Below are 14295 nucleotides of genomic sequence, written 5' to 3' on the forward strand. Positions count from 1 at the left end.
TTTAAAAGGAAATAATAAACCTTTTGAATGTTTGCCTGACAGACAAATTTTAGATCCATTGTTCTGTTATCAGCAGATTCCCTTCCCCTATGTAGACAATTATTTTAGAAGATGAAACTTATAGTTTTGCATCATATAATGTATATCAAATTTAACTCAAACTGTCCTTTCCCCAATATATCCTCAGTAAAAAGGAAAGTATAGAAAAAAAATGGTCATTTTTAACAAATACTTGTCAGCCATTACTGAAACATCTCAAGCAGAATTGGTTTACAAGAGCCAGTCTTTTCTGACTGTATCTACAATGCAATCTCTTTCCAATGTCTTGGGCCATTCATTTCGCTGTCCCAATCTTTCCTTAGCCCTTTCACAATTACTCTGTTCTTCCCATTATAAAGGAGTCAATCTCACATAAGTAAGCTACTCCCTTGACCAGGTAACACAAGCAAACATTCTTGATTAGGACATGATCTGAATTTATCAAATACCCTTCGCCTAGTATTCATCAGTATGCATATTTTCCTATGCAACCAATTAAGACACTTCAGTGATAATGTGTCTACATTGCCCCACGTTACTTCATGCACTGTACCAAACATATACCTTGAATCCGCATGGAATGAACAATGCACATGCAGTTGATCCAATCAGGAGATTGAGAGGATGTAAAAGTGTGAAGAACTGTCAAGGTCTTGGCATCAATAATGAGGATATCTTGATATTCTCCACAACACAAAAGCCATCCATCTCCTGTCATTCGAAAGGCGCAGTGATAGTACTGTCCAAATAGAATCCAATTTTTTTTAACATTAATGCAATTGAGGCACAAAGAGTGTGTGTGTGTGTGTGATTGCGTATATGTTTTTGAAGGAGAGATCTATGGTGAATTCATCTTGATTCCTCAGCTTCCTTACCTATAACATAAGGATGCTCTTCCATTCCACTTCTGAAATTCTGTAACTTGATAGTTCTCAATCACAAAATATTTTTGATGATATAAAAACTTATACTTTATGAAAAAATATTCTTAATTGTGGGAAGTAAAACACTTTAATTAATTTAATTAATTCAGGTCTTTTCCTTGTAACATTTTTTAATGAAGATAACTTCCAACTCTCTTCTTTTCTGTCTTAAGCACTTAATTTTAAATCAGAGTAATTTTTGTGGTAATTGCATTTTTTAGTTATTTCTATTACTGACAATTCTGTTTCTATTAATTTCTGTTCATGATGATTAATTCTATTAATAGCACATTCTAGCCTTGGTGAGCTATCTTCCACCTATCCACATTTATGATCAGAGATGGCCAGATTAAAGAATATGGATAAGAGATATGGTGGAAATCTTCATGAAAGACACCAGAAATAATGTCAGCACCATATTAGTGATGACAACAAGGGTTTTATCCTTTGCAAAGGCCAAAGGAAAAGTCAATGTAATCTTTTTTTAAAAAAAGACAAATCAAAATTTTCTACATTAAAAAATGGATACAGGTTTATAAAGAATACGTGTATTTAGTAATGATCAATCACTATGCCAGGGGACTGTTAAAGATCTATGTACCCTGCCTCCTGACGGAGAAGTGATAGATATGAGATGTAGAATAAAAAAAATTGGAGGGGAGAGAAAAAAAGATTTAGTGTATTTAGGAGATGTATATTTTTAAGGAACTAAAGTGAAAACAAAATTAATAACTTGAACGTTTTTTAAAAGAACAAACTGAAATACTGAATTATTGCAAATGAAATATCTACATATTAAAAGCTTCCCTTTTTTATCCTTATGGCAAATTATATTTGTGAAAGGGTGAGGGGAAATCCCTTAAGTACAATCCCTTAAAATGTCTGCACCCCGGTGACTCCAAGTTGTAAAAGCCTGAAATATCCCATAAGAAGCAGATGTAAGATGTACTTACACAGATGGCTGTGTGTCTATAAGGGAGGGTTGTAGACTCAATGCACTGGCCACTGGTGACATTCCAAACACACATCTCCCTGCCAGAGATAACTTTGTATTATTCTCTATCATTTCCACTCAATTGGCTGGAATAATTTCATGCCACCAAGTTTTTCTTTAGTGCTGCACTTAAGTGCAGCCTGATCGTTTATGTGGCTTTTTGTTACAGATTACTGGGCAAGAAAACGTTGTGGTCATTAGCAGGGGATGACACACGGTATCTGTTTCTTTTTGTTTTGGTAATTACACCCTGCTGCCAGGCAGCAACCTTACTTTAAGGCCAAACCTGGTCCACGACAAATTGTGTGGGGATGGCCATTATGGCTCCTTCAGAGTGACACCAGAACGATCATTCCTTGCAACAGCATCCTCCTGAAAATGGCTCATTTCACCGAGCTTAACCTGTACCTTCTCAAAAGCATAAATGCATCTTATGCTGCTCTACTGGGCTTTCTCAGTCTTGAGCTAAGCGAAATGCTCTGTTAAGAATAAACAGTGCCACCTAGGGGCCAGCCTTGGCCTAAACTCATCATCTCTACAAACCCAAGTAAAAGTATCAATCCAGCCCACAATAATCCATGCAGACAGCAGATGTTAATCAAATTACCTCCATGATGTATTTATTTAAACAAAATTTTTCACATAGTTTATACAGTTGTACATGCAAGCAGTTAATGAAATTACCTGTTTTATATATCTATATCTGTATCTATGCACACACACAGAGGTATGTGTATAAATGTGTGTATACACACACATACATATATAAATAAAGTTTATCTAGTTTACACAGTTATACAACAGATATTAATTAAATTATATCACACATTAATACTGCCCACAAGTTCATAAAATAACACAATTCTAAAGTGAGAAGAGACTACTTAGTTTATCAAAATTCTATGGAGAGATTCCAGGAGGTCCTTGATCTTGGATAGGAAAAAAAATTACTTCTTTATTTCAGTATGGTTGATTCCCTTTGAAATCCCATGTGTTTTATGTACTTTCTGAGGCTGTATATTATGTACTTTCATAGGCTTTATCAAACTAAAAGGGTTGGAAGAAAAACAGATTAAGAAACCCTGATCCAGTCCTAATCCAACTCTCTTATTTTACAAGTGAGGAAATGGAAGCCCAAAAAGATCAAGTAATTTGCCCAAAATCATATAGGTAATAAATGTCAGAAAAGGGGTCTGAATATAGGTCTTCTGATTCTAAATCCAGTATTCTTTTCAATATCTTATGCTACTTTTCAAGTTTTTTTTCTTCTTTTCATGTAGGAAATTAAAAAAGATTGTTAATTTTTAATTTAATCATCAGAGGCAGAATCTGAACCCACATCCTCTGATTTCACAGTCCATGCTTTCTGGTCACAGGGTTAAGCTCTTCAATCTGTATAAAGATCAAATTTCCAAGCAAGAGCAAAATGAAAACTTTATTAGATTTGGAAGATAATAATAGAATCCAACAGCAACACTAAATAGATAAGACATGCTACATAATAGTAATGGTTTGGCTTTTTCCCCCTTCTTTCATAGGATTAAAAATTCTAAATGTAAAATTAGATAATGTAGAACAGTTCTTATGGAGCTAGAAGAGCCCTTGGAGATCACCTAGTACAACCTCTTTATTTTAGACCCAAGAAGACTTGTTCATGGTCACATAGGAACAAAGCTACAGAGTTAGAATTTGAACCCAGGTCTTTTAACTCCAGAGCCAGTGTTCTTTCCACTCGGATCATACTTCCCATAACCAGCTATTGAACTGAACCAAGCAAAACACAAAAAATGCTTGGACCTATTAATGGTAAAAATAAATCCCAATGCATCAAAAGTTGTTAAAACAAAACATCCTATGTAGTCCATTAGGCTGCCTTTCATCAAAAAATGTCCAATCATCTATCACTTCTCCTCCATCAAAACAAAACAAAACAAAACAAACAATATTATCATCTATCTTGAGGCTTACTGAGGGCCTATGCAAATTTGATGGTGAACCTAGATACCCAGGCAATACCACTTGACAGGTATGACTAAACTACAAAGGGTCTTAGCTCAATTCTTGGAAACAACAATATATCTATGGTTCAAGGTGCAGTTGGACTTAGGGAGATGCCTTCTGAAGATGTTCTTTATCCAAAGACAGGGGCCATCAGGTGATGAATTATTATGGGGACAGCAGTCCATGAACTCTCTATGGTAGGGCGCACTTGTGATTTCCAGTGATGGACTGAGCTAACTATCAATGCTACTCTAAATTTGGAATGAAATTCACAAAGATTTCACAAACCAAACAATGACTCTGCCTCCTAAAGAGTATAGAGGGCAAGTGAAAACAGCAACAACAGAAAACAAATAATTTGTTTAACACACATAGCTTGGCATGTTACAGGGGAACTGGAGAAATTGTTCACCTCTTAACAAGAAGTATACTCTTAATATTGCATTGCAGTCTTTTCTTTTCCCCAGGCAAATACCTTTACCAAAGATTGACCTGACATAATCTAAGACCTCTTATATCTCTAAGAAATAAAATCTAACATTTCCCAAGTGAAAAACATCACCATACAATCAACCTTATGTTTTGTATTCCAGCAAAGAAAGGAAAGGAGGCAAGGGAATTGAGATAGAGTGTAATGGGTGAGAGAAAGAAAAGTCACTTTTCTTGCCTCCTTGTGAGCAGACTCCAAAAACCCTCAGTGAATTTCTCATGGGAGTAATATGGTGTCATCATTAAGAAATGAAAACTTATAATGAAGAAAATTCATTATAGCAGTCAGGTGGTACAGTGGATAGAGCACTGGTCCTGGAATCAGGAAGACTCATTTTCATGAGTTCAAATTCCGACTTAGACACTTACTAGCTGTATGACTCTGGTCAAGTCATTTAAGTCTGTTTGCCTCAGTTTCCTTATCTGCACAATGAACTTTAGAAGGAAATGGCAAGCTACTTCAAGTATCTCTGCCAAGAAAATCCCAAAATGGTTCACAAAGAATCAGACATACTTAAAGAAGGACTAAATAACAACAAATGAAGCAAAGCATACGAATGCTCCCTGAAACACACAACACTACTCTTTTACGATGTGACACAGAATATGTTTTCAACATTTAAAAAATGTTTCTCCATCAGATGTGGGAAGGGTGCTGGATTTGGAATCAGAGGATTTTAGTTCAGATCCCAGCTATACTATGAATTACCTGTTTCACTCTTAGCAAATTCCTTTATCTGTGTGGGACCCTTTCTCCCTTGTAAAATGAGGGGATAAGGCTATAGCGAGCCACCAGGGCCCCTTTTAGCTAGCAGTCTATGATCTCATTTAATCCTTATTCTAAGATAATTGCCATGTATGGTATCATTACCCCTGTTGTGCATCTAGGGAAACTAAACCATGAAGGAGGTGTCCACCTTTGCTGTTATCAACAAAACACCAGGAGGACTTGACGAAAAGTTTGGGGAAAAAAAGTCAAAAGAGGCTGGAATTTGCTCCTGCTTTAGGAGTGAGAATCTCATTCGTAACAATACTCTGCCCTTCAGACCTTGCTTGGGGAAGAAAAATATGAAGACATTACCCCAGCCCAGAAATGTGCCTGCCCTGCCTCTACAGGTACTAAGAATATGTTCTCAAGGAACAAAGGTTTCAAGAGTCTAGGCTTTTGTAAATAACACTCAATGGCTTTCCTGTTACTAAATAGGTGTAGGAATGTGGGGAGCCTGTATTGTTCTAAGAAAATAAATTCACAAATGGAATTCTTCTGCCATTAAGAGTGGGCCTTGGCACAGTGAATAGAGTCAATAGAGTCAAGGAGGATCTGAGTTCAAATCTGGCCTCAGACACTTGACACACTAACTAGCTGTGTGACTTTGGGCAAGTCACTTAACCCCAATAGCCCTCCAAAAAAAGCAAAAAAAAAAAAAAAAAGAGTGAGACTATCTGTAAAAGAGGGCCATAATTTTCTGCCCCCCCCCCTTTTTTAATCCTTCCTGGGAAGGATTTCCTAAGTCATAACTAAAAAAAAAAATTTGCTTGGCAAATTAATGTAACTTTTTTCTCACAAGAATTCAGCACTCATTAACAAGCTTTGAAAATGCCTTTTAAGATGGATAGTAATGAAATATTATTATGCTACAAGAAGACAAAGATGGTTTTAAAAAATCATAGGAAGACTTGTGTGAATTGATACAGGGTGAAGTAAGCAAAACCAGAAGAACAACTTATAAATCAAAAATATTGTAAAATAAGCAATTTTTAAAGAACAAATTTAAGAATGCTCATCAACTAAATAATCAACCATGTTTCTAGAGAACTGAGAAAGAAAGACACTGTCCACATCATGACAGAGAGATGGTGGACTAATATGAAGAATAAGAAACATTTTCATAAATGAGCAATGTAGTAATTTGTTTTTAGTGTTCTTAGGTAATATAGGATTTCTGTATTTCCCAAAAAAATGGAGGAGGAAGGGTAGATAGGAGAAATGGAGGAAAAAAGAGAAAAGGAAAAAAAGAAAAAAATGAATAATTTTAACATTATAAATAAAATACAAAAAATAAAACTTTTTAAAATGCCTAAAAGATATTAATACTATGTATTTTGTGGTTGAGCAAGGTAAGCCCATTTTTTTTATATCTCTCTTTAATGGAGTACAAGATCCTGCTGAAAGTGATGGAATGGAGGCTGACAACCCCACAGTTGAATGTTTTGTCAATCCACTGCATGCTAAACCTTTGAATTTACACCTGTCAAACCTAGATTGGTCAAAGAAGCTGGCACTGTCTATGAATTACAATTATACCCATAGCCACCCAGGAATTAGAGCTACTCCTTCCTAATCCAGAGGGGTAAAGAACTATCCTTCATCCCATGATCTGAATTATGAGGTACGTCAGAGGCCATCTAACCCAACACATACCTAGTTATCTGTCTACAAATGTTCACAAAAAGCAGTTAAACTAATCTGTTCTTGAAGACTTTGAGCAAAGTATCTACTTCAGCAGTCCATTCTACTGGGGGATAAACCACATTCTCAGGAATTCTCTTTCTTTACACTGAGCTTAAATCTGCCTTTCTGGAACTTCCATTAACTGCTGCCCTCTGGATCCAAGTAAATCTAATCTCAATTCTGCCTGTCAGCTCAACAAATACTTCAAAAGAACTATTGTATTCAACAGCCCAAAAACCAAACAAACAAAAATTCTTTTCCCCTGATTAAAAATCCCCATGCTTCTTTCAACTGGTCCTTGAAAAGCATAGTTTCAAGACCCTTTACTATCCTGATCATTTTCCTTTTGAATGCTACACATTTATCAATATCCTTCTTAAAGTGTGGCATCTTTTTTAGTACTATGTTACAGAAATGCTTATTTTGTTCCATAAATTAAAAATAAAATAAATTTTTAAAAATGTGGCTCTAGGACTGAACACAAATATTCCAGATGTGATTTGATCAAGGCAGAATACAATGGACCCGCAACAGAGAATACATTTTTTTCAACAATATAATATGTGGTAGAAAGGATAGCTATTGCTAAATGTCACAATGCAATAATTCCATATAGAGATGAAGAAAGGTGGCCAATGCCAAAACTATGCTACCATAACAAAACATCAGAAGCAGGCATAACCCACTGATAGTGGCTGAAAAGACAGAGTTTTATAATCAAGATGCCAGGTAAGGACCCAAGAATGGCAGAGCCAAAGGCCAGGGCAAGATCAATTCATGGCAAACAACAGCCCATAGTATACTGTCACAGAGATCAGGTTGAGAAGAGGAACAATATTCTACACTGATAAAGTGGAAAGCAATGACCAGGTTATAAGTAGCCCCTGAAATCTAAAGATGACAGTAAGTAACATTGTCTGTAAGGGGGAAATTTTAAGGCTAGCAGTTGAAGGGAGATACTAATCTAGATTAGCAGGGGAGCAAAATCTTCCACCCTAGTACCTATTGAATTTTTACATTCATCTTAACCCATTCAGGATGGAAACATGCCTATAAAGCCTATGGTCACTCTAGGGAACCCTACTCGAGGTTCACAGGAGCCTGGAGAATCTTCCAAACTTCCAGTAGAATAAATTGCCTACTCTGGCAATAATTTTAAACAGGAGACATAGCTCATCTCTATCTCACCAGTAATCTTCTGAATCTTAAAAATGTCTAGGTAGAGCATTGTGTTGTGGAAATTGTGCTAGACTGGGAGTCAGGAGAGCTGGTTTCTAGCCTTGACTGGATCGCAAATTGTTTAGCCTCCAACAAATTACACTACCCATTTTTACCTTCATTTTACCTCAATTTCCTCATCTGTAAAATGAAGAGGTAAGGCTAAACGATCTCTTAAGTCTCTAGCTCTAGAATTCTATCATTCTAATATCATGTTATTATTAGCACAAAGGGAAAGTTCTCCTTTACAGAAAAGTGCTTTGCAAATTTTTAAAGCACAATGAAATATGAACAATTATTAACAAAAACAACAGGAGCAATGGATAGCTACTTACCCATTCTCAGCAGCACTAACAACATATGGCTGTTTTTCAAATTCTCTTGCTTTCGCCAAACATGTTACAGAAGCAGTATGGCCAAAGAGAAGCTCTTTAGCTGAGATCTATAATTGGCAACATGAAATTTGTTAAACAATTATATCTAATCAATAAAATAAAAATCTAATCAATAATCAATAAAAAAACATTTTACATAATGGTGCTGCTGTGGACAGAGCACCAGGGCAGAAAGAGTTGAGTTCAAATCCAGCCTCAGATGTTTCCTAGCTGTGTGACCCTGGGCAAGTCATTTAACCCCTACTTGCCTCAGTTTCCTCATCTACAAAATGGGGATAATTGCATCTATATCTCATGGCTGTTGTGAAGATCAAATGAGATAATCATCATAAAGCATTTAGCACAGTATCTGGCCCACAGTAAGTGATATATAAATGCTGGCTATTATTAATATCAGATATCAGAACCCTATTAGTCCTGATACTGAGAAACATCAATGTTAACTATCCTGTCTTTACTTCCTGTAGTTAGAATTTTTTTCTTTTCTTCTTGGATGGCAACTGGGGTTAAGTGACTTGCCCAAGGTCACACAGCTAGTAAGTGTTAAGTATCTGAGTCCCAGATTTGAACTGAGGTCCTCCTGACTCCAGGCCTGGTACTCTATTCACTGTGCCACCTAGCCACCCCCATGTAGTTAGATTTAAGATAGCTTAGTCTGACCTATCGCATATCTAAATTCATATTATGAGCTGCTTCATAATGGGGTCCTAATGTATGTTTTTGCATTCTTAGTGAAATATAATCATTCTTGAAACCTTAAAGCACTATGTAAATGCTAGCTATTATTCTTCTGAGGTTCAAAACAACATTTCTGTGATAGTAAGAAAAATCAGTCTCTGGTCTTACTCATTCAGTATGATGATGCCTTTTTTCTTTTTTAATCAGTCTGTGATTTTATCCATGTATTCAGATGCTAGTGAGGAACTTTTAAAAATGTAGATTGGCAACTGTTCTGCAACTTAAAGTACTAGAGGATGGTCTGAGTTGTCTGTGACTTTACCAAGGTCACAAAGCCAGGATGGGTTAGATTTGGGAAGTGAACGTGGGTCTTCTTGACTCCAGGGGGAGCTACCATTCTGCACTGCTTTTTTGGATGTCAAGTGATGAAAGTAATATATTATGATATATATTTCACAATTTGATATGTTTGCCTTTTCACACTTGCAAAGCAAAATAAAAACTACAAACCCATCTCTATATTGCACTTATTTATGACTTGAAGTACAAGTATCAAAAGATGAGATTTCATTCAGATTCTCTATTTTTCTATTTTAATAGACATTTTCTCATTCAAATATTCAGTTAAAATTTATAATACTATAATTTCATAGGTAGGTAATTCTACCACAATTGTTTCCAATAGAGGAGCACAGTGCATGTGCCCTACAGTACAGTACATAGTACATAGCATATAGTACAGAAAGTACCCTAGTTGGGGAATTAAAGAATCTCTGTTTAAATTCCATGTCTGATTCTTGCTACCTGTATGACCTGGAATAAGTCATTTAACCCTTTTGGTTCCATTATCTCATCTGTAAAATGCAAGTGGAGGGAGGGTTTATAAGCTCCAATGTACCTTCCAGCTCTAAATCTAGGATCCTATGAAATAACTTAGGTAATTACTCCGTGTATCAAAGAAACCTGCCTTCAGTATTAAAAAAAGGGGAAGGGGGAATATAAAAGGTAAAACTACAAATCAAAAAATCACACAGAAACTTCTAAAATGAAAAGGGAGCTGTCAGTACACGACAGCCTTAAATAATGAAAGATTCCAAATTTCAGAATTATAAAGGTCACCTTTTCCTCATGAACCAGTATTCCCTAAATCCTTTATCTAATCCAGAAAAAATATTTGAAATGATGCTATCTCAGCCACATCCATGAAAAGGATTAGAATCACTGTGTTATTTACAATGATCAAAGCTAAGATTCAAGCCCAGTCACCCTATTAATGTCATATCTTTTCTGTGGAAGCCAGGATACTCTTACAGATAAAGGCACACACATTCTCCCAGTAATCACACTTACAGGACCCATTCACCTTTGGATTTATTCCTTTTAGCAGTTTACTGAAGCTCAGCCTGAGCAGTGGATCAGGGCACATCATGAGGAAAATTTGCTTTCTTTTCTACCAGTTGACTCTTAGGGGACAAACCACTCTATGGGCTAAGTAACAACCTGACACTCAACTGCCATTCAGAAGTAATCCTCTCTCTGCCAGCAACCTTGGACAAGTCACACAACTTTACTTAGGATCACAGATCATAGATTTAAGAGGTGGAAGTGACTAGAGGGCATTTAATCCAACTGCTTCACTTTATAGATGACAAAAGTGAGGCCTAGAGATGATAAGAGATGTGTCTGAGATCAAATAGGTTGAGAGAATCAGAAGCCAAGGTTTGAACCCAGGTTTCTCTTGACTCCAAATCCTACATCCTATATGCTGCAATAATTACTCATCAGCTACTTCCTGTCAGGGTCACATTGAAAAGAAAGGGTTTCTTTAAATAGCAAATACCTATCATACCATTAAATGGCATATCCAATAGCAAGTTATTCATATTAAATAGCAAAATATCTGTTACATATTTTAAAGGGTTTTGTTAATAAAAATTAATAGTAAATTATAAATCCCTCTAAGGAAGAGGTATCAAATATTAAGGCCTTCCTGCATCACACCCCTTTAGAGTACAGTTGGATAAGATTAAAATGGAGTAGGGTAAGAGCTAACAAAATAAAAATATAATAGAACATAGATAATGTTAACATATGGTTTTCTAAGTCAGCATTCCTGCTGCAGCAACCTCTCCCTCTCCCCCCTCCATCCAGGACATGTAACCTTAGGTTTCTAATTGAGCTTGACATCACTTCACCATTCCAAAATTCCTCTATAGGTGACCAATAAGAAATTAGGATTACAACATCTGACTCATCCTTCTTTTTACCTGAGTGATTAAGGAAGACAGATGCTAAACTTAGCTCTGGGCATGGCTTGTTTTGTTTGTTTATTTGTTTTCCATTTAGCCTCTGGAGTTGGTTACCTGGAAAGGCTTTTGGGCTATCCTGGCCCTTAAAATAGGTAACAGCTATTTATAACATTTTTTAACAACCAATTTTATTCCAGACATTGTTCTAGGCTCTGGAGATAATAAAAACACAAAAATGACATAGCATCTGATCTCAAAAAGCTTTCACTCTATTGTGAGGGATAAATTGTGTTCACATATAAGTATATATAAGATATATACAAAATAAATACATGGTGATATGGGGGTAGGAGACACTGACAACTTAAGGGATCATTAAAGGTCACTAGAAGTAGGCAACACTTTAAGCTAAGCCTTGAGGGAGAGTAGGGGATAGAGATGTTCAAGGATATTTGATTAACCCAAGTGAATTTCTAATAGGTAGAATTTCAGATGGTGTGAAGAGAAATTCCGAGAATTTCAGTTGCAAAATAAAGCATATATTAGATGTGGCCAAAGTGCTTACTCATTTTGCTTAAATATATTTATTTATTATAAGGAAGAAGGCTATTTGCCTTATGGGTGCCCCCTATTCCAAGTAATTGGGAAAAAGATAGGGTTTTTTGAGCACTAATACAACATTTGAAAGAGACAAAGCTCAAACACCCTCTCATCAACAACAAGACTGTCCTGATCGACCCAACTGCTAGTACCCCTCTTCCCAAACTACAGTGTATTTAACACTTTGTATTCTATTTACATTTATTCTGTATATACTTAATATATGTAGCTGTTTCCCCCTTAGAATGTAAGCTTGTGAGTAGTGTTTGTTTAATTCTCGATATTTTTATCCTGAGCATCTAATACAGTTGCCTGACACACAGTAGGCACTTAAGGATTGCTAGTTAAATGAATGAAGGGCTCCCTTATCTTTTATTCAGGAATTAATGATAAGCACAGGCTGAGCTCAAGGCAGCCTTCTCTATATATGGCTTTTAGAAATCTTACAAGAGAACTGTTCAATGACAAGAGATTTTAATTAATTATACTATAAAATAGAATTACAATTAATTGTTAATTTAGGTTTTATAGTGACAAACTTAGAAGGCTAAAAATAGTCTTTGCTCTTTAAAAGGCTTCTTAATGAGGGCAGTATACTTTAAGCACATCATTTGTTTAAATGTTCAAATTGGATGAGGGGTCCATTGGAGTTAAGGAAACATCTATTGCAATATGTTAAATGTTTATGACTTGGGATGAAGACAATTAATTGCTAATCAATGAGCTCGATCCTAGGTGAGGTCAGGTTTTGGAATAGTAGAATGACAATAGTAAATTGGATTTAGAGATCTTCAAAGTGGGTTGTAAAAATCCCAGACAAGTCTGGCTAGAGAAATAGAAAGAAGGCAAAATTGACAGGAATATCTAGATAATTAAGATATTACTCATTGAGTTAATAGTGGTTTTCAAGGAGGCCCCTGCTTTGTTTCAATTAATGAACTATAATTTTCAGAATTATAGTTCTAGGCCTCCAATTCAGCTACTTTAACTAATAATTCAGTATATAAAACAATACAACTCTAGGCAGTTGACTGGATTAAAATATTTTTTGAAACCTGAGAACCATTATTCAAATAACATTTTCAAGTATGATTATGAAATAGCGTTAGAAACTATTTTCCATCCAATTTAAAACTAAAATTGATTCTACTAAACGTACATATCATAAACTCTGTTTACTGCTTCACTTAAGCATCTTATTAATGGCCATGGGGCTGTTCATATGGTGTTTCACCTAAGTACTCATTAGTCAAATTTTTAAAATGCAGACTCATATCATCAGCAAAACTAATTAAAAAAAATAATCTGTATTCTATGGTACCCACTGACCTTTAGTTCAGAGGAAAGATTCCAGAGACATAGTTGACCCTCTTGGCTCCCTGTAACAATAGTGTGTTGATCATCTGTAATCATTATGGCAGTGATGCTATGAGAAGGTGCCTTTTTCCCCCATAATGCTACTGCCTGCAGAAAAGTCCTCATAGTGTACAAAATCTGGATTAAAAAAAAAGGTCATAAGAACAAAAGGTATTTACTCATTTGGAGAAGTCCAATTCAAATTCTGACCACACAGTTATCGTTAAACAATACTAAAAAACTAAACCAAACTTTAAAAAAAAAACCTAACATTAAAAAAAAAAGTTAATGACAAAGTATCCATAGAACACTTTTTCTCTAAGGACAATATAGTTGCTATTGAGTAGAAATTAATGTCTCTGTTTATCAGATGAGAAGATAAGTCAAAATGAAAGGAAAACTCAATGTCATTATGTAAAGTATACCTTTACTGGCCTCAGTTTCCTCCAGTGAAAAATGAGGAAGTTATACTATATGATGTCTAAGACACCTGACATCCCTATATCTCTCTAATCAAATATCCTGTGATTTTATCAGAGGGAGACTGATTCCTCTAATAATACAGATCATAACCCATCCATGTCTATCCTTTTGAAGAGCCTCTTGTCCATGTCCTCACATGGGATCTTTACCAGGAGTTCACCCAACATGCAAGGGTTTTCCTCACATTCTCCTAACATCACAGATATACTGGTAGACAATGTGTACTGTTAGTTATTTTGAACTCTTGCCATGTAGCTAGTCTATCTTTCAATGACACTATATAAGATTTTTAGACAGTTATGACTCATTCGCCCACTTTTAATCAAAATATTGATAACCTGACCTGATGGACAACAGGGGAACATATAATCCTAGATATAAGACAAAATTATTCAAAAATATAAGAAAAAGTTATACC

The 14295-nt window shown here is 35.6% G+C and overlaps 1 protein-coding gene across 2 annotated transcripts in view; it reads right to left on the reverse strand.

The window, feature by feature from the left end:
• The window catches only part of WDR72 (WD repeat domain 72), a 303206-nt gene that overhangs the window by 253994 nt on the left and 34917 nt on the right, over nt 1-14295 (reverse strand). For both annotated transcript variants that reach the window (XM_069098090.1, XM_069098089.1), the window contains exons 3-6: nt 13368-13532; nt 8452-8558; nt 1916-1994; nt 604-778 (exon numbers count right to left, since the gene is read on the reverse strand). In XM_069098090.1, coding sequence (XP_068954191.1) covers nt 604-778; nt 1916-1994; nt 8452-8558; nt 13368-13520 — 514 coding nt within the window. In that variant the 5' untranslated portion in view covers nt 13521-13532. The remainder of the gene's footprint in view (nt 1-603; nt 779-1915; nt 1995-8451; nt 8559-13367; nt 13533-14295) is intronic.

Source organism: Petaurus breviceps, unplaced genomic scaffold (genome assembly GCF_028583685.1).
Source record: "Petaurus breviceps papuanus isolate PSGF00001 unplaced genomic scaffold, PetGlider_PUasm1.0 37, whole genome shotgun sequence".
Classification (NCBI taxonomy): Eukaryota; Metazoa; Chordata; class Mammalia; order Diprotodontia; family Petauridae; genus Petaurus; species Petaurus breviceps.